At 42.7% G+C, this 18,247-nt stretch overlaps 1 protein-coding gene across 6 annotated transcripts in view; it reads right to left on the bottom strand.

Moving 5' to 3' along the window:
• The window catches only part of spag9b (sperm associated antigen 9b), a 293,766-nt gene that overhangs the window by 143,497 nt on the left and 132,022 nt on the right, over nucleotides 1–18,247 (bottom strand). For all 6 annotated transcript variants that reach the window (XM_043715172.1, XM_043715174.1, XM_043715173.1 and 3 more), the window contains one exon: nucleotides 17,064–17,134. In XM_043715172.1, coding sequence (XP_043571107.1) covers nucleotides 17,064–17,134 — 71 coding nt within the window. The remainder of the gene's footprint in view (nucleotides 1–17,063; nucleotides 17,135–18,247) is intronic.

Here is an 18,247-nt window from a genome sequence, read left to right as displayed (position 1 = left end):
GCAAAAGACGAGGCTGATGCCTTCGCAGCAATTTTCAGGCAGATCTGCTGATAGGGTAATCCAGTTTTGCCGCCTCCAGAGGTCTTAAAGCATTACAGATGCCAGACTTCAACCAATTCAATTCACTTCAGACATTCTCAAGAAAAGGATGAAGGCACCGAATACTGCAAAGGCTGTGGGGTTCAGCCAACATTCCAACTATAATTCCAGATATACTCTGGAATTTGTTGTAGGCCCAGCCAAGCTGCTCCTGTACAGCTACAACATTAGCATCTACCTAACAAATGTGGATAATTGCCCAGGTGTGTTCTGTACAGAAAAACTAGTGCAAAATCAATCCGGTCAATTAGTGCCTCAGTCTATTCTTGATCATTAGTAAAGTCATGGAAGATGTCAGCAACAGTGCGATCAAGTAACACTTTCTTGGGCCTTAGGGCACAGCAGTTGTGTTGCCCCTACCACAAGGCCAGGTGTGAAATAATAACTCTGATCTAAAAAGAAAATCTGCACGTGAAATCAAAATTAGGAAAGAACCAAAAGAAAAGGAATTAATGCATTGACAAGTAAGTCAAAATGCACTTGCTCAGCAATAACTTGCTCCCAGGCACTCAGTTTGGTTTTGAACATCAACATCAGACAGCACATGAACAGGAAGTTGTTCAAACTGAAACAATGCCAAAAACGATCAAGTCTCTCAGGGAAAGCTTGCACTTCCACAAATGTCATTTATTGTATCCGTTGCTCCAGATGCGGTCTCTTTTACATTGGGGAGACTGGCGCCTACTCGCAGAGCATTTTAGGGAACATCTCCGGGACACCCGGACCAATCAACTCCACTGCCCCGTGGCCGAACATTTCAGCTCCCCCTCCCATTCTGCTGAGGACATGCAGGTCCTGGGCCAGCTCGACCACCCCTTCCTCACGCCTGGAAGAAGAACACCTCAACTTCCGCCTCGGAACACTTCAACGCCAGGGCATCAATGTGGACTTCACCAGTTTCCTCATTTTCCCTTCCCCTACCTCATCCCAGCTCCAACCTTCCAGGTCGGCACTGTCCCCATGACTTGTCTACCTGCCTATCTTCCATGCCACCTATCCACTCCACCCTCCTCTCTGACCTATCACCTTCATCCTACCCCCATCCACCTATTGTACTTTTTGCAAGGTTTGTGAAGGTTTGTAGCTCAGGTTGAGGTTTAGGGTGTAGATTTGCTCACTGAGCTGTAGGTTTGATATCCAGACGTTTTATTACCTGGCTAGGTAACATCATCAGTGGCGACCTCCAAGTGAAGCGAAGCTGTCCAATCTGTCAATCTTCCTTCTCACCTATCCGCTCCACCCTCCTCTCCGACCTATCATCTTCACACCCACCTCCATCCACCTATTGCACTCTTAGCTACCTTCTCCCCAGCCCCACCCGCCTCCCATTTATCTTTCCATCCTGGAGGGTCCCACCCTCATTCCTGATGAAGGAATCCTGCCCGAAAAATTGATTTTCCTGCTCCTCAGATGCTGCCTGACCTGCCTTTTCCAGCACCAGTCTAATCTTGACTCAAATCTCTAGCATCTGCAGTCCTTACTTTCGTCAAGTAAATTGGAGCATTGGTCAGGCAGGGTTTGAGCATCTTAGAAAAGTGAGCAACAGCGAAGGGGAAGAGGGTTAATAAGTTCAGTTTTAAGGTCCAAGAAAGGAAATAGGAAGGAAGGTATTTTCACTTTGGGGAATGCCCCAATGCATTTAGGGAACCTCAGTCACTGTCCTACAGCTATAACGCACGGAAACAGACTCTTCGGTCCAACTCATCCATGCCAACTTGCCAGCACTTAACCTGTATCCCTCTAAACTCTTCCTATTCATATGCCCATCCAGATGCCTTTTAAATGTTGCAATTGGACCAGCCTCCACCACTTCTTCTGGCAGCTCATTCCATACACGTACCATGTGTTTGAAAAAGTTGCCCCTTAGGTCCCTTTTAAATCTTTCCTCTCTCACCTTAAACCTCTTCTCTTTAGTTTTGGACTCAGCTACCCTGGGGAAATGACTTTGTCTATTCACTTTAAGTATGTTCTCTCATGGATTTATAACCTTGTTTAAGGTCACCCCTCAGCCTTCAATGCTCCAGGGAAAGCAGCCCCAAACTATTCAATGTCTCCATATAATTCAAACCCTCCAACCCTGGCAACATCCTTGTAAAGTTTTTCTGAACCATTTCAAGTTTCACAAGAATTGCATACAGTATTTCAAAAGTGTCCGAAACAATATCCTGTACAGCCATATCATCATCTCCCAACTCCTACATTCAATGCACTGACCAATAAAGCCAACATACCAAATGCCTTCTTCACTACTCTGACTACCTACGACTCTATTTTCAAAAAACTTCTCTAGTAGGTAGTTCCACATACTGAATCAGCAAATTTTCTTGTACACACTTAAAACTTCCTTGCCATCTAAACCCTTAACACTATGGCAGTCCCAGTCTATGTTTGGAAAGTTAAAATTCCCTACCATAACCACCCTATTATTCTGACAGACAACTGAGATCTCCTTACAAATTTGTTTCTCAATTTCCCTCTGACTATTAGGGGGTCTGCAATATAATCCTAATAAGGTGATCATCCCTTTCTTATTTCTCAGTTTCACCCAAATAACTTCCCTGAATGTATTTACAGGAATATCCTCCCTCAGTACAGCTGTAATGCATCCCTTATCAAAAAGGCCACTCCCCCTCCTCTCTTGCCTACCTTGCTGTCCTTCCTGTAGCATTTGTGCATGGGAAAAAATGTCTCACAAACTTGATTGAGTTTTCTGAAGAAGTGGCAAAGAGGATTGATGAGGACAAAGTGGTAGATGTGATCTATATAGACTTCAGTAAGGCGTTCAACAAGGTTCCCCATGGGAGACTGGTTAGCAAGGTTAGAGCACATGGAGTATAGGGAGATCTCGCCATTTGGATACAGAACTAGCTCAAAGGTAGAAGACAGAGGGTGGTGATGGAGGGTTGTTTTTCAGACTGGAGGCCTGTGACCAGTGGCGTGCCACAAGCATCGGTGCTGGGTCCACTACTTCTTGTCATTTATATAAATGATTTGGATGTGAGCATAAAAGACATAGGTAGCGAAGACGGTTACCTCAGATCACAATGGGATCTTGATCAGATGGGATCAGTGGTGCTGGAAGAGCACAGCAATTCAGGCAGCATCCGAGGACAGGCAAAAATCGACGTTTCGGGCAAAAGCCCTTCATCAGGAATAAAGGCAGAGAGCCTGAAGCGTGGAGAAAGGTCCTAGGGAGTGTTGCTGAACAAAGGGACCTTGGAGTGCAGGTTCATAGCTCTTTGAAAGTACAGTCACAGGTAGAGAGGATAGTGAAGGCAGCGTTTGGAATGCTTTCCTTTATTGGTCAGAGTATTGAGTACAGGAGCTGGGAGGTCATATTGCGGCTGTACAGGACATTGGTTAGGCCACTGTTGGAATACTGCGTGCAATTCTGGTCTCCTTCCTATCAGAAAGATGTTGTGAAACTTGAAAGGGTGCAGAAAAGATTCCCAAGGATGTTGCCACGGTTGGAGGATTTGAGCTATAGGGAGAGCTTGAATAGGTTAGGACTGTTTTCCCTGGAGCATCAGAGGCTGAGGGGTGGCATTATAGAGGTTTATAAAAGCATGAGGAGCATGGATAGGATAAATAGACAAAGTCTTTTCCCTGGGGTTCGGGGAGTCAGACCTAGAGGGCATAGGTTGAGGGTGAGAGGGGAAAGATATAAAAAAGACCTAAGGGGCACCTTTTTCACACAGGTGGTGGTACTGTTTTGAATGAGCTGCCAGAGGAAGTGGTGGAGGCTGGTACAATTGCAACATTTAAGAGGCATTACGACTCGCTGAGTAAAGAATCTACCCCTAACATCTGTCCTATACCTACCCCCCCTTAATTTAAAGCTATGCCCCCTTGTCGGCATGGACAGGTTGGACCAAAGGGTCTGTTTCCATGCTGTACATCTCTATGACTCAACACCTGATCAGGTTCTGGGGATTTATCCACCTTTCTACATTTTAAGACATTCAGCACCTCCTCTTCTATAACATGGGCACTTTCCAAGATGTCGTGACTTATTTCTCCACGTTCTCTTGTTTCCATATCCTTGTACAGTAAACACTGATGCAAAATACTCATTTAGTATCTCCCCCATTTCCTGTGGTTGCACGTGTAGGCTGCCTTGGTGATCTTTAAAAGGATCTATTCTCTCACTAGTTACCCTTTTGACCTTAATGTATTTGTAGAATCCCTTTTAATTCTCCTTAACCCTTTTGCTAAAGCTATCACGTCTCCTTTTTGCTGTCCTGATTTCCCTCTTAAGTATACTTTTACTGCCTTTATACTTTGAGGGATTCACTTGCAAAGATAATATCCCTAAAGTATTTAGGAGGGGGGAAAAAAAAAGGTCTACTGACTCTTAGTTATTCATTTGCATTTACCAAATAGACAATTTTGATACCTGCCCTCACCACATATTATAGGGGCAGCTTTGGTTTGGGTGTGAAAATAGGCTGAGTGGTTAGCCTACCATTTTATATGTGCCCCTTCAGACAGTTCCAGCACAGATAAATAAAATCAAGCCCTAGGTCACTCACGCACGTTCCTTCAGTCATTGATACCATGTGTCTCTATTTGCCATTTCTTTTTTAAAAAAAATTTCAAGGATACCACCAGAGCAACAGAGGATGCTCTGGATGTCCAGGATGTGTTTGTAATATACTGCGTGTGTGTGTGTGTGTGTGGCACAGGTGGGGCAAAGTGATAGAACAGAAAATGAGAAAAAGTTGCATATGCCTCGGGAGAGGACAGAAATACTTTTCAAATTAATGTTGATTTTGCATAAAATAAAAGATAAAACATTCTCTCAAAAGTGTCTGAAATGGATGGGCGTTCATTTTTTAAAATATTATAAAGCAAGCCGGATACAGAACTACGTCTCCCTTCATTCATAGACCTAGACACAATCACGTCTCCCCATGTCCACTGAACCATACACAGTGTCCTTACGTCAAGGTCAAAAATACAGCTACACATAACACTGGCCTTCTGTCACTATCTGGCAAAAATAGAGGTTTTGAAACCCAATGAAAAAAGTCTGATTGTCTTTGTCTGTCTCCCCTCCATAAACATTCATCACTACCTCTTCTAGTTTCTCTCTCAAATCCTTTTCAGCCTGTTAGCAGACCGAACATTTTAAAGGCTTCTTGTTCCCTTCTAATGGTTCAAGGTAGTTGGTACTGGGTTGCCCAGAAATGGCAAAACCTTGGCCCACCTCATCTTTAATTCAATTGCATGATAAAGATTTGAATGAAGCAATACACTATTTAGATTTGCTGAAATGCTGCACTGTTTTCAAAGCACAATGCAACAGGATTGCTCATGTTCCACAGCACTGGTGCAGAGCTGTGAGATTATCAATTATGGCCTTAAACACTTGATGGGCCTTTACTCCTCAAACATTAGTCACACTGTATATACTCGAGAAATTGTCAGTTTTTTAAATACATTTAAGGTTAAATTTATGGGGTTGATTATTATACAGACCCACTTTTGAGTGGTTGAAATTCATGCCCGGCAACATTCATACCGTATTATTTGCAGAAGCCCAATTGATCTCTAAACAAATAATGAAAGAACTAATTATGGTAATTCTGAAAACACAGAGCAGAGCTGGACGACAGCACACTGATTCATAAATGTTTAACTGTTATCTGTAAAGAACTAGAATTAACTTTTACACAAGGTATGTGGAAAATTACTGATATTTTTGGCCAAAAAGTGGGTGTTGGCTTTTACATGAGATTCACTATTACTCAAATATATACAGTATTCACATCACAAGTCACAAAGTTCCATTGGAGTACAGTTACTGATGAAGTGGCCATTAATCATCTGTAAGTCTCAATAGCAGATGCAAGCAGTCCAACCCAGTTATCCCACATCCCCAATCAGGTCAGAACAATATTAATGGAGTTATTAGTCAAGGCACCAATGCTCAAAATATAAGGGGGTGGTCGGCAAACACCTTCAGCCTCAAAATCCTCAAGGGAAATTTAATCACAAAGGTAACCACCTCCCCCTCCCAACCCCGCCAACAACTGGAAATGACAGAATCAGTGAGGAGTAAATCGACCAATTGCCAGATTGGTTTTCTCTTGCATTTGCATTCAGGCAATTAAAGAAAGAAAAGTAAGCAAACTGCCAAGGAGCCTTTTGTTGAGAAGCAGAGGCCTGGAAGGAGTTTCCTAAGGTGGGGTCAGAGGGCTAACTGGGCCAAGGCTGCAGAATCACGCTTCCCCCGCCACCACCTACAGCAGACTGAAAGGTGGAGGGACGGAAGATCTAGGGGAAGGAGGGAGAGAAAAGGGTTAGTGCTTTGGGAAATCAAGGTGAAGGGGGAAGTGGAGGTGAAGAGCAGAAATGTTGTTTTATTCATTTTGGGATGTGGGTGTAGAGGATTGGCCCAGCATTTATTGCCTATCACTAATTGCCCTTGAGGAGGTGGTGAGCTGCCTTCTTGAACTACTGCAGTCCACGTGCTGTGGGTAGACATAATGTCCTCAGGGAGGGAATTCTAAGACTTTGATACAGTGACAGTGAAATAATGGTGATATATTTCCAAGTCAAGATGGTGAGTGGCGTGGAGGAGAACTTGCAGATGGTGGTATTCCCATGTATCTCCTGCCATTGTCCTTCTTGATGGAAATGGTCATGGGTGTGAAAGGTGCTGAGGATCTATGGTGAATTTCTGCAGTGCTTCTTGTGGATAGTACACATTGCTTATGGCTGTAGTGCCAATCAAGCAAGCTGCTTAGTCCTGGATAGTGTCAAGCTTCTTCAATGCTGTTGCAGCTGCATCCATCAGACATATGAGAGACTTGTGCTTTGTAGATGGTGGACAGGTTTTGAGGGGTCAGGTGGTGAGTTACTCGCTGCAATATTCCTAGCCTTTGACCTGCTTTTGCAGCCACTGTTGTGACGATGCTGCTTATTTAATACGGTTATTTTATCCTTGGTTTTGTTCAAAAGGGGTTGTTAAAAACAGAATTCCAATTTGTCTAGGAAAAGGCCACTTTGATTACGGCTAACAGACACTGTCTAAAGCAACAATCAGGGAAAAAAGGCTTCTAAAGTTTTATTTGAAAACAGTTGTACAATGAAAAGGGAGTGGCTAGTTCTCCCAGTTCAGGGATTTTTCTAGTTTGGTTTAGCTTAGCAGTTAGAAACTGTTGAGGACAAAGCAGCAGCTACAGTGAAAAGAGGTTCCATGCTTCAAACAAATGATCCCTGGCTGACACTCTTTCCCTGACATCTCTCTCTCTCCTTTAAGAACCTGATCTGAATTTACCTTTTTGCCAGGGGGTGTATTAATGAGATGTTGCAGGAAATCAGAAGAGCTCTTTGTTAAGTTGTGGGGGATATCGTGTCGGTCAGGTTTTCAAATCATTGTTATTCTAAATTCTTTCATCTGCCCAAAATAACTAGAAATGTTAGGGTCTGGGCTACCTTCTTAAAATGTTTTGAGGGGGTCAGGCCTAGTCCATAACACACTGTTTATCTGGCAAGTCTAGTTCAGGTTCCAGTCAATGGTAACCCCCAGGTTGTTGACAGTGGTTGATTGAGTGTTGGTAACACCATTGAATGTCAAGAGGCGATCATTAGATTGTTTCTTATTGGTGATGGTCATCGCCTGGTATTTGTTACTTGTCACTGGTCAAACCAGCCTGGACACTGTCCAGATCTTGTTGCATTTGAAGAAAGATTGCTTCAGAATCTGAGGCAGTGTAAATGGTATTGTGCAATCACCGATGAACATCCCCACATCAGACCTTAGGATAGAGGGAAGATCATTGATGAATCAGCTAAAGTTAGTTGGGCTGAGGACACCACCCTGAGGAAATCCTGCAGAGATGTCCTGGAGTTAAGATGACTGACCTCCATCATTCACAACCATCTTCAATTGTGCCAAATATGACTCCAGCCAACAAATAAGTTTCCCCATGATTCAAATCAATTCCAGTTCTACTCGTGTTCCTTGATGCCACAAATGGGTTAAATGCTGCCTGTCATCAAGGGCAGTAACTTTCCCCTCAGCAACGTTCAAAAGTCTGAAGCAGTTTATTACAGGCCTTCACTTCCTCTGTCAAGTTCTGATTCGGAGATGCCGGTGTTGGACTGGGGTGTACAAAGTTAAAAATCACACAACACCAGGTTATAGTCCAACAGATTTAATTGGAAGCACACTAGCTTTCGGAGCGACGCTCCTTCATCAGGTGATTGTCTGTCAAGTTCAAGCAGCAAATAATGTGCAAATGAACATAAGGAAGATAAGGTCAATTCTTTTCTCATAAAAGTAGACGGTGGATTTGTGAAAATTGGCCATCAAGCATCTCTTAATATGATAAAGCCACTTGTCGATTTGCACCTGAACAATGCCATTGGTGGATTCTCCTGTTGTTTCAATGTTTGTTCAGAGGGAAATAAAAAGACCATTTTACAGTCAAGGTTGATGCTGACTTAACATAACATTAGGCAAATGGCATAGCCAATTGCAAATACTGCATTTTACATATGTGCTAAAATGGGTGGAGCTATGGGCTTTACAGTGTGCTCACTTGTCCTGAAGACACTTGACTCTGTCTGGTCAAATGTTGAAAACACTTGATGACAGACTCCTCTATTTGGATCTGTTCAAGGTTGTTTCTTTACCCATGCATTAGGAGCCAAGTTGCAAGCTCTGAAATTGGTTTGCAGATTGTTTTTCTATCTAAGTGGCATGCAGTGCAGGTTCCCACGTAAAGCTGGCTGTACAGCACTACATGTGCTATGTTGAAATCCTCCATGCAACCATATCATCGGCTCACTGAAGCAGAGCTCTAATGAACATGTTCTCTTTGTCAGGGAAGCAGCACTTTGCATGAAATCTACTGGCACGTTAGAGACTTTGTCCTGCTCTTGCAAAGAGATCTCAAGTACAGAAAGTGAAATTCTTCTTGTTATTTTATGCTAAGGGTGACTTGATTGAAGTGTACAAGAATATTATTGACAAGGTGGATGTGGAAAAAGATATATTCTCTTGGGAGTTGGTCTAGACTACAGGGCAGTCTTGTGGGGTCAGCCTTTTATGTCAGAGGTGAGGAAATGTTTTCAGCCCTCGTAGGGGTTGTGGAATTCTCCACCTCAGAAGATGGTGAAAATAGGATAATTTAATATTTTAAAGAGAGAGATGGATTCTTTCTTGGGTAACCTCAGGGTAGATGGGAATCTGGGATTCGAAACACATTATATCAACCATGATTTTATTCAATGCTGATTAGCCTACTTTGGCTGCTATTTCATATGCTTGTTTAACATTGCCCAAGTTTCACACCCATAAAGGAGTGATGTAAGAAACACTTTCAACTTTGCTCTAAAACAAATTCCATGCTCTTTCCAAAAGTCTGTGGGCGGGCCTGCCAGATGCTGAGCTTGCTTTTACATGTGATATTTGATTTTGTTATCCAACAGTGTTACTGGAGAAGACTTCCCAAAACGTACTGAACAGAGAGGTTGTTGTAGATATTGACCTTAGGACTGTGACATGGCCAAAGGTAGTTGGATTTCCATCTTCTTCTGGTTTGTTGTTAGGTTGAAGTGATGAGGCTATGGCAAAGGGATCAACAAGCAACTGAAGAAACACTGAATGAACTGCAGAATAGAAACAAATTTTAGAAATTGCTGGAAAAGCTCAGCAGGTCTGGCAGCATCTGAGAGAAATCAAAGTTAACGTTTTGGGTCAAGTGACCCTTCCTTGGAGAAACAAGTGAATAATACTGATCATCTTTTCTGATGAGCCATGTTGTATAGAATTGTCCTTCGGTCTTCCTAGCTTCAGTATCAAAAGCTTTGGTCAGATGAATGAAAACCATTCCTCAGGGTTGAAAAAAAAATCACCAACATTTAGTCATGGAACTTTCTTCAACTTTGATGTGGTATATAAGCTGAATCAATTAAAAACAACCCTTGCATGGATTTTCTTGCACCAGTAACATGTTGTTAGCTTTCAGCAAGGATCCAGCTCATGTTGTAGGAATTATATCGTAAATGTTTCTAGTTCCTTGAAGGTAGGGTCACAGTTAGACAGAGTAGTTAAAAAGGTGTTTGGTACACTTGCCTTTATTGGTCAGTGCATTGAGCATAGGAGTTGGGATGTCATGTTGTGACTGTACATGACATTGGTTAGGCCATTATTGGAAAACTGTGCTCATTTCTGGTGTCCCTGCTACAGGAAGGGAGTTGTGAAGCTTGAAAGGATGCAAAAACATGTAAAAGAATGTTGCCAGTGTTGGAAGATTTGAGCCAATGTGAGAGGCTCAATAGGCGGGAGCTGTTTTCCCTGGAGTGTCAGAGGCTAAGGGGTGACCTTGCAGAGTTTTATTAAAATCATGATGGGCATGGATAGGGTGAATAGCCAAGATCATTTTCCCAGAGTAGGGGAGTCCAAAACTAGATGGCATAGGTTTAAGGTGAGGGGAGAGATTTAAAAGGGACCTCAGGGGCAACTTTTTCATGCAGAGAGTGGTGCACATATGGAATGAGCTGCCAGAGGAAGTGGTGGAGGCTGGTACAATTACAACATTTAAAAGGCATCTGGATGAGTATATGAATAGGAAGGGTTTAGTGGGATGGTGGGAAATGGGACTACATTAATTTTGGATACCTGGTTGGCATGGGTGAGCTGGACTGAAGAGACTGTTTACATTCTGTACATCTCTATCATCCAGAGAGACTGTCAAAAATCATGGGACTTTTTGGTTACAAAGCTACAATATTTTAACTATTAGAGCATCCTCTAGTGATAGTACAAGGAACTGCAGTACTATACATTTCAAGTTCTCCTCACAACTTTGCCCTAGCCAAATAACAATTATTTTTAAAGATGCTCAAGTGTATTAGAGATGTGCAAAGATTTTGGCAGGCTCTTCACCACAGAGGCATAATAGCAAAAAGTGAGTACTACCTCCAAAATAGAGCCTTGGCGGTCACTGCAGTGTATGACAGTAACTTCCAATCTGGTAACTTTTACTACCTTGAAGGGAACGATTTGTAGACACATGATATCATCGTCACCTGCACGTTTCATTTAGGTCATGTACCATCCTGACTTGAAATTACATCAATGCTGCCTGCAAAATCCTGGAACTTCCTGCCTTCAGAACCATGGAGGAGAAAGTGAGGTCTGCAGATGCTGGAGATCAAAGCTGAAACTTTATTGCTGGAACAGCACAGCAGGTCAGGCAGCATCCAGGGAACAGGAGATTCGACTGAAGAAACTGGTGAAGTCCATGTTCATCCCCTGTGGTTGGAGGGTTCCCAGTCGGAAGATAAGATGCTCCTCCTCCGACCGTCGGGTTGTTGTGGTTTGGCGGTGGATGAGTCCAATGACCTGCATATCCTCGGTGGAGTGGGAGGGGGAGTTGAAATGCTGTGCCACAGGTTGGTTGGGTTGGTTCGTCCGGGTGGCCCAGAGGTGCTCTCTGAATCGCTCCGCTAGTAGGCGGCCTGTCTCCCCAATATAGAGGAGGCCACACCGGCTGCAGTAGATGATGTGGGTGGAGGTGCAGGTGAATCTGTGGCGGATATGGAAGTTTCCTTTGGGGCCTTGGAGAGGAGTGAGGGGGGAGGTGTGGGCGCAAGTGTTGCACCTCCTGCGGTTGCATGGGAAGGTGCCGGGAGTGGAGGTTGGGTCGGTGGGGGGTGTGGATCTGACAAGGGAGTCGCGGAGGGAGTGGTCTCTACGGAAAGCTGGTAGGGGAGGGGAGGGAAATATATCCTTGGTGGTGGGGTCCGTTTGGAGGTGGCGGAAGTGACGGCGGATGATGCGCTGTACATGGAGATTGGTGGGGTGGTAGGTGAGGACCAGTGGGGTTCTGTCCTGGTGGCGGTTGGAGGGGCGGGGCTCAAGGGCGGAGGAGCGGGAAGTGGAGGAGATGCGGTGGAGGGCACCGTCGACCACGTCGGGGGGTAAATTGCGGTCCTTGAAGAAGGAGGCCATCTGTGTTGTACGTATTTTGAACTGGTCCTCCTGGGAGCAGATGCGGCGGAGACGAAGGAATTGGGAGAATGGGATGGCGTTTTTACAGGGGGCAGGATGGGAGGAGGTGTAGTCCAGGTAGCTGTGGGAGTCGGTTGGTTTGTAGTAGATGTCCGTGTTGATTCGGTCGCCTGAGATAGAAACAGAAAGGTCTAGGAAGGGGAGGGAGGAGTCCGAGACTGTCCAGGTGAATTTGAGGTCGTGGTGGAAGGTGTTAGTGTAGTGGATGAACTGTTCAACCTCCTCGTGGGAGCACGAGGTAGCGCCGATACAGTCATCAATGTAGCGAAGGAAAAGATGGGGGGTGGGGCCAGTGTAGTTGCGGATTAACAGTGTAGTTTCAGAACCATGAGTATAGCTAAAGCCGCAAGGAGGCAGGCTCACTCCATCTTCTCAAAGGCAATAAATGCTGGCCTGCAACATCCCACATCCCATGAACAAATAACTACATCACGTTCAGAAAGATGAAGACTTGATAACAGCAACACAAAAAAATATTTTTAGTCAAGAAATGCAATCAGTAGTATTAAACAGTGTAACGTAATTTTGCTCAGTCTGTTCCATATTTCAAGTGCTCTTGCCCCAAATTGCAAATTGGGTTGCGAGGGAAGTATGTGCATATTTTGCTCTGTGAATTATCTATTGTAATACCAGCACTGGCTCCTTTACAGAAATGAATTACAGAAAATAAGTAACGTTTAACATTTCCAATGGCAACCTCAGATTCCAATCAGTCAGATCAAACTGGTCACAAGATAAAATTTTTAAAAAAGATTTGCATGTATAATGTGCCTTTCAGAACTTCAGCATGGGCTAAAAGACTTTATAGCCAACAAAGGCACATTTGCAGTGTAGAAAACTCAGCAGCTAACTTGCACATAGCAGGCTTTCATAAACAGCAATGAGATCTTTTGTGATGTTGATTGAAGGATAAATATCAGCCAGAGATTGGGCAGGATCTCTCTACCCCTCTATGAATACTGCCATGCAATGATTAAAAACCTAAAAAACTGTGGATCCTGTAAATCAGAAACAAAAGAAATTACTGGAAAAGTTCAGCAGGTCTGGCAGCATCTGTGGAGACAATGCAATGATTAAGTTTGGGTGAAGGCTAAGAAGGTCATTTGTTAATGTTTCATCTAAAGGGTGTATCACTCCTTCATTACTGCAGTGAGAGTCTAAGTCTGGGTTTTGTGCTCAAAGCTTTGGAATGGAAATTGAAACCACAATCTCATGATTCAAAATACAGCCACGCCTGTTTTAATCACCTCAGCATTTCCAGCTTAAAATTTTATTTCTATGATTTCTATGCTCCATTACCTAAGCTGTATCTCATTAATTCCATTTAAGGTTTTATTGGAAAGCAAGATTGTTAAAATAAGAACTCATGTTAAAACATAATAACTTGACTAGTATGTAACAGCTTTAATTACTCAGGGTCTTAAAACTACTTGTTTCTTCTAAACTACTTCCTGTTTGCACTGAACTTTTGAGAAGTGCTGAACCCATGACTGAAGTCTCATTCCTACAAATGATGTTGTACATCCAGTAGTTTACAATCAGGATACAAAAAAAAGACAAGGACCATTATCGTGACATTCTAGATAAACATTTTTATTGTGGAATGGTAGGCTGGGGGAAGGGTGAGGGGATGGATTAAAATGCTTAAATATAACAACTTAATTGGGAATCCTTCTCTAAAATGTTCTAACAAAATTTGAAACTCAAATCCAGAAGTTGTTGAATTGATCTAGGGGCATACACACAACCAAAGCAAAACCAGAATCAATGGGTATCAGGGGGCAAAATCTCCACAGGTCAGAATTATATCTGGCATATAGAAAGATATGTTTGTTGGAGGTCAGTCATCTCAGGACACCTCTGCAGGAGCTCTTCAGTGTAGTGCCCTCAGCCAAACCATTTTCAGCTGCTTTATCAATGACATTCCTTCCATCCGAAGGTCAGAACAGGGGAAGTTCGCTGATGCATAATGTTCAGCACTATTCACGTCTCTTCGGATACTGAAGCAGTTCATGTTCAAACGCAACAAGATGTGGACAATATCCAGGCTTGGGCTGACAGGTGGCAAGTAACATTCGTGCTATATAAATACCAAGCTAGGATCATTTCCAATAAGGAAGAATCTAACCACCACCCTTTGATATTCAATGGTCTTACCTTCACCAACTCTCCCACTATCAACATCCTGGGAGTTACCATTAACCAGAAACTCAACTGGACTCACCACATGTAAATAGTAGCTACAAGAGCAGGTCAGAGGCAAGGAATACTGCTGCAAGAAATTCACCACCCAACTCTCCAAAGCCTGTCGACCATTTACAAGACACATGTCAGGAGTGTGATGGAATACTCTCCACTTGCCTGGATGGGTGCAACATCCTCGAAGCTTGACACCATCCAGGACAAAGCAGCTTGCTCGATTGGCACCACGTTCACAAGCATCAACACAGTCCACCACCAACACTCAGTAGCAGCAGTAGGTACTATCTACACGTTGCCCGGCAGAAGTTCACCAAAGTTCCTCAGACAGTATCTTTCAAATCCACAATCACTTCCATCTCAAAGGTCAAAGGCAACAGATATATGGGAATAACATCACTTGCAATTTACCCTCCAAGCCACTCACCATTGCCATTCCTTCAATGTCAGTGGATTAAAATCCTGATATTCCCTCCCTAATAAAATTGTGATGTGGAGGTGTCAGTGTTAGACTGGGATGGACCAAGTTAAAAATTACATGACACCAGGTTATAGTCCAACAGGCTTTTTTGCAAGTACAAGTTTTCAGAGAACTTCTCCTTCAGTAGGTAGCTAATGGGGTAAGATACATAGGCAATTTATAAGCAAAAGATTCAAGTGTCATCAGTGATGCAATGTTTTGACAAACCAAGATGACTGTTAAGTCTTTAATCAGTTAGAATGAGGATGCAGGTTTTGATTGATTAGTATGCAAATCTCAGAATAAAATTGTGAGTCAACTGACAGTATGTGGACTGCACTGGTTCATGGAAGCAGCTCACCACACCTTGTCAGGGACAACTATGGACAGCCAACAATGCTGGCCAGCGATAGACATCTACATCCCATGCATGAATAAAACAAATAATTGTAATCAGAACCAGAAAGGATTTTACCAGTTTGTTTGACATTGAAATGTTGCAGTTCTTAGTTTCTGTCACTAGATGGTATAAGCCTAGTAAGCAATGTAAACTGAATGTACTGTAACAGTGATACATATTAGAACTCGCAAGACTACTTCTCCAGACCAGAAGCAACACTTTCAAGAATGAGACATAGTGCTTCGCATCATGAAACAAAATCAGAAGTCCATGCACAACTATTTGCTCAAATGTTTACACATTTTCTCAATGAACAGATCTGTTGCATTTTGAAGAAAGACAAAGAAAGACAGATATGCATTCCCTGAGGACAAGGAGAAAAACTGTGTAAAATACACAGTAACAATGCAGATAAAGACTTTCCTGAAGAGGGGAGCTCATAACATAAGTGTGGTGCTAACAGGACCTCTAATTAGGGCAATAGATAGCATCCTCTGAGGCCAAGAATGAAAAAGAATATGCTGCTGTCAACCCAGTGCCAGGATGAGGGGGATCTTGTGGTAGCTGGTGAGAAATGTGGAAACAGGGAGGGAAAACCTAATTTGTCATTGACCACATGGAAGAAACAAGACAAGCACAAATAGGGAAGGAGTAACTGACATTAGGCCCTATAATGTCAAAAAAAGGAACTTGGAGGTAAATAATTTTTGGAGCCACGTACAAACTGGTACATGAACAGAGAGAACAGGAGAATTAACACATGGGTACAGGGTTAGTTTGAGGCACACAGCACAGAGATTAATTTTCTTTAAACACTGGCACAGATTCTGTTGGGATTGTCTCCACTTCATCAAGGATGGTGCCTTGCTTGGTCCTACTAGGAGATGTAAAACAATTTCAACTGGAATAAGAGGAAAGGAGGAAGGAGTAATCTAATAGAAATTAAGAATCCCAAATGTAAACTAGACAGTGTCCAAGCCATCAAACTGACTTCTTGGGGACTTCAAAACTAGGGAGCATATTTTCAAGGTGAAAATAGAAAGATTTTAAAAAGACACGAAGGCACTTTTTTTTATAAAAAGAGTGGTTCTTGTGTGGAATGAAATTCCAGGGGAAGTGATGGATGTGGATACAGTTACAATGTTCAGCGTGTCGATTTGCCAGCCATTCTTCTTCAATGCACTGTAGAGTTACTTATTGGGCGGCACGGTGGCACAGTGGTTAGCACTGCTGCCTCACAGCGCCAGAGACCGGGTTCACTTCTTGCCCCAGGCGACTGTGTGGACTTTGCACGTTCTGCCTGTGTCTGCGTGGGTTTCCTCCGGGTGCTCCAGTTTCCTCCCACAGTCCAAAGATGTGCAGGGCCAGGTGAATTGGCCATACTAAATTGCCCGTAGTGTTAGGTAAGGGGTAAATGTAGGGGTATGGGTAGGTTTCACTTCGGCGGGTCGGTGTGGACTTGTTGGGCCGAAGGGCCTGTTTCCACACCGTAACGTAATCTAATCTAATCTAATGTTTAAATGACATTTGGACAAGTACATTAATAAGAAATGTTTGGAGGGAATGAGCCAAATGCAGGCAGGAGGAACTGGTTTAGTTTGAGATTTATGGTCGGCATGGACTGATTGGACCGAAGGGTCTATTTCGGTGATATGTAACTCTATGCAGACACATAAAACAGTGACTGGAGTACTCATTTAGTGTGAAGTAAGTTGCTTGTTGTTCTTGTTCAAATGCTATGTCTCAACAGTAACAATGCAGCTTAATAACACAAGTTCAACGTTTCTAGCAACAATAACCAAGAACCGAAATGCACTGAATTATCTATGACCATCCCAATCAACTAGGACCACATTCTACATGTTCCTGCTTACCTCTGTATGTCTTTGATGAAGTGCATTGTATTCTTTCTTGAGTTCAGATTCTCGTTCTTCCAACCTACCAACTGAAAAAAAAAAGTTAGAATGCTTTCCAAAATGCCAACAAAACCATACCTTGCATCTCAACCTTCAACCACTGAGTCAGTCCAGAACTAATATTAATGTCCCCTCTCCTCTCACTTATCAAAGAAATTAATCACACTACTGTATTACACTCGTAGTTTCTGGGAGGGATTAAATAACTTCAATTAAAGTATAAACAGCAACATACATTTTAAAAAATCATAATGGACAGGTATTCATCTTTCACACCTTCAAATGTGCCATTTTACAAATATACTTTGTTTTAATTTTACTTTTTGCATTATCAAATTAAATGAAACAAGATTTGCAATTAATTTTAAGCTACTCAAATCCTGAATAAAAACACTAGGAACTATCGATGAAATTACACTCAGTCCTGCCACGTTATGGTAAAACCCGCAATGGCCAGCTGAATTTTCAGTACAAATGAATTTAGTTTCAGCAATTACACCATCATGTTTTCCATAATTAGGTCATGTTACAAAACCATTAAATTGATTTATCATTTAATGTGCTTAATAATCAATTTATACAAGTCCAAACAGCAGTCATATATGCTATAAACTTCAGTAATGAAGATTGATATGGAAAACCGACGGATGGATAGAAAGAAGAATACAGCGCAGTACAGGCCCTTCGGCCCTCAAAGTTGCGCCGATCCAAGCCCACCTAACCTACACTAGCCCACTATCCTCCATATGCCTATCCAATGCCCGCTTAAATGCCCATAATGAGGGAGAGTCCACCACTGCTACTGGCAGGGCATTCCATGAACTCACGACTCGCTGAGTAAAGAACCTACCCCTAACATCTGTCCTATACCTACTCCCCCTTAATTTAAAGCTATGCCCCCTTGTAATAGCTGACTCCATACGTGAAAAAAGATTCTCACTGTCGACCCTATCTAAACCCCTAACCATCTTGTACTTGTATCTTGGAGATATTCTTTAATCAGAGTATACAGCTGATGGGGTAAATCAGCAAAACTGCTGATTTGAAATCAGCAACCAAATTTAATGGCCACTGCTGCAAATTGTTCTATAATTACTATGAACAATATGCATAAAGTTGTTGTACTTTGACCACAATATAGA

Source organism: Chiloscyllium plagiosum, chromosome 24 (genome assembly GCF_004010195.1).
Source record: "Chiloscyllium plagiosum isolate BGI_BamShark_2017 chromosome 24, ASM401019v2, whole genome shotgun sequence".
NCBI lineage: Eukaryota > Metazoa > Chordata > Chondrichthyes > Orectolobiformes > Hemiscylliidae > Chiloscyllium > Chiloscyllium plagiosum.
Note: the sequence above shows the minus strand (reverse complement) of the source record. Positions and strands in the feature narration are given on the sequence as shown.